General features: G+C 38.1%; 1 protein-coding gene across 1 annotated transcript; it reads left to right on the plus strand.

The window, feature by feature from the left end:
- Positions 1–581: 581 nt before the first annotated feature.
- On the plus strand, positions 582–1777 carry LOC145637864 (uncharacterized). Its single transcript, XM_081688875.1, has 4 exons — positions 582–766; positions 844–1017; positions 1118–1278; positions 1371–1777. Exons 2-4 carry the CDS (start codon positions 1008–1010, stop codon positions 1503–1505), a joined length of 306 nt encoding a protein of 101 aa, XP_081545001.1. The 5' UTR covers positions 582–766; positions 844–1007; the 3' UTR covers positions 1506–1777.
- Positions 1778–2058: the final 281 nt, after the last annotated feature.

Raw genomic sequence — 2058 nt, forward strand, 5'->3', positions numbered from 1 at the left:
AATAGGAAGACAAAGTTGTATGATATCCCAGAGAAGTACACTAGGGCAATGCAGAGGCGTGTTCGAGCTGAAAATGATGTTGATGCTAGGTGTGCAAAATACGTTCGCAGTTTAATTAGTAGGTTTTAGGTAGAGAGGTTCTTCTAAAAAATTTACACAGATACAAAGTTCCAGGAGGTTCAGACAGAGTGTACTCGACTAATGCATTGCTATGGGAGGGAAGAGTGTGCGCTTGATGGTGGTATTATCCAGTACCGACTTGAAGATAGGGTCTGGATTATTCCAGAAGGCACGAGCGAGGAAGTCATCACTGATAAGAGGCGTGTCTACTGTATCCTTTTTAACACTAATAAAAAGGATGTCTCTTGTGATTGCCGAAAGTTTGAGATCTTTGGTATCATTTGTAGGCATATAATCTGGGTGTTTGATTAGAATTTTGTTTTTGACATTCCGAGCAAATACATTTTAGACAGGTGGAACAAAGATGTGGTCAGGATGCATACTCGTGTCAAGGTTACCTACCACGATCCTTCGAAGGATGCTTCTGTTCAAAGCTATAACAAACTGATGCACAAGTTTGAGCCTATATGTGAGGAAGCGTCATCTGTCGACGATAAGGAGACTGTAGACTTGGTTGTCAAAGCTCTTTAGACGCTACGTTTGGAAGTGAAGAAAAGTTGGGCTAAGTACATTGAAAATCAACCATCTATTCCCACATTGCCCAGAACCCTCCAATCTGAAATTGGATCTAACACCATGCATCAAGGTAATTTTAAATAATTTAGTAACTAAATCAGAACAATCATACACCCACATTTGAGACTGTAACCAACATTAATTCAGGTAATACCCCCAACTCAGTCATCATGCCCACTGAAGAAGTGAATGCAACCGTAGTGAAAGATCCAATATGTAAGAAACCTTGAGGAAGGCCAAAGAGATAAAAAAATCAACAATCTATTCCCACATTGCCCAAAACCTCCCCAGCTGAAATTGGAATTGACACCATGCATCCAGGTAATTATTGATATAACTATTGATTACTTAATAATCATGTGTAATTTTCCCAAAACCATCTTATATCTTTCATAGATTGTATCTAACACCCTCAATGCAGGTAATACCCCTAACTCAGAGACTATGCCTAAAGTAGTGAATGCTACTGCTGAAGTTGTGAAAGATCCAATACCTCCAAAGAGACCTCAAGGACGGCCTAAGGGGTCAAGGCTTAAATCCCTTACTGAGTTAGGATATAAGAAGCCACTAGTAAAGCCACAAGTAAGTCATGCATTTCTTTCTAGAGTTTCATTGTTGGTTATTTTGTGTTGTGTGGACCTGACATGTTAACTAAGGTGATTAAACTCTGCCAGGCTAAGAGGAAAAAAACAAAAGCTCCGCAGCAGCAACAACAAAACACGATTGAGAACTACTATGAGTATGTTGAAGATGCAGGTTTAGTGGATGGCAATCACAGAGATAGTGTCGACTGGTCTGAAACATTTTGATGCCTAGGTGGTGACATTTTGATGCTTATGTGGTCTTAAATAGTATTGAATAGGTACTGAAACATTTTGATGCTAAGGTGGTGACACTCTTCACTCTAAAATTCTTATGAGTATTTTGGTTAGGTACTGAAACATTTTGATGTATCTATTGTATTACTTTGTATGATATTTTGACTTTCGTTGTGAAATTGTGTGACTTTTACCATGTCTTAGTGTAGTCTTCTGGTTTGTTTACATTTTGGGTCAGAAATTTACAATTGTATTTGACTCCAAATTGGGCCACCAACTTGAATTTATATTGGAAAATACTCATTACAAGTATTTAGTCTTATTAGTTGGGCTTATGTCTTTCGGCTTTAATTTAAGCGAGTTTGTATCCAATTCTTACACGAGTTTGTATTTGGTCTTATGATTTGGGGTTCTGTCTTTGGGTTGTGGTGGGTCAGCCATTTTATGGGTGAAATGAACTCAATTGTCTGGGCCGTTTGAACTTGAATTTACTAACAATGATGATGCATTTCATTTTGCAATTCCTTCTACAATTTATTTGCAC

Source organism: Chenopodium album, chromosome 7 (genome assembly GCF_948465745.1).
Source record: "Chenopodium album chromosome 7, dcCheAlbu1.1, whole genome shotgun sequence".
Classification (NCBI taxonomy): Eukaryota; Viridiplantae; Streptophyta; class Magnoliopsida; order Caryophyllales; family Amaranthaceae; genus Chenopodium; species Chenopodium album.

Coding starts and splice junctions, on each gene's coding strand:
- LOC145637864 (XM_081688875.1), top strand. Junction 1,279..1,370: donor AGCCACTAGTAAAGCCACAA/GTAAGTCATGCA, acceptor AAACTCTGCCAG/GCTAAGAGGAAAAAAACAAA.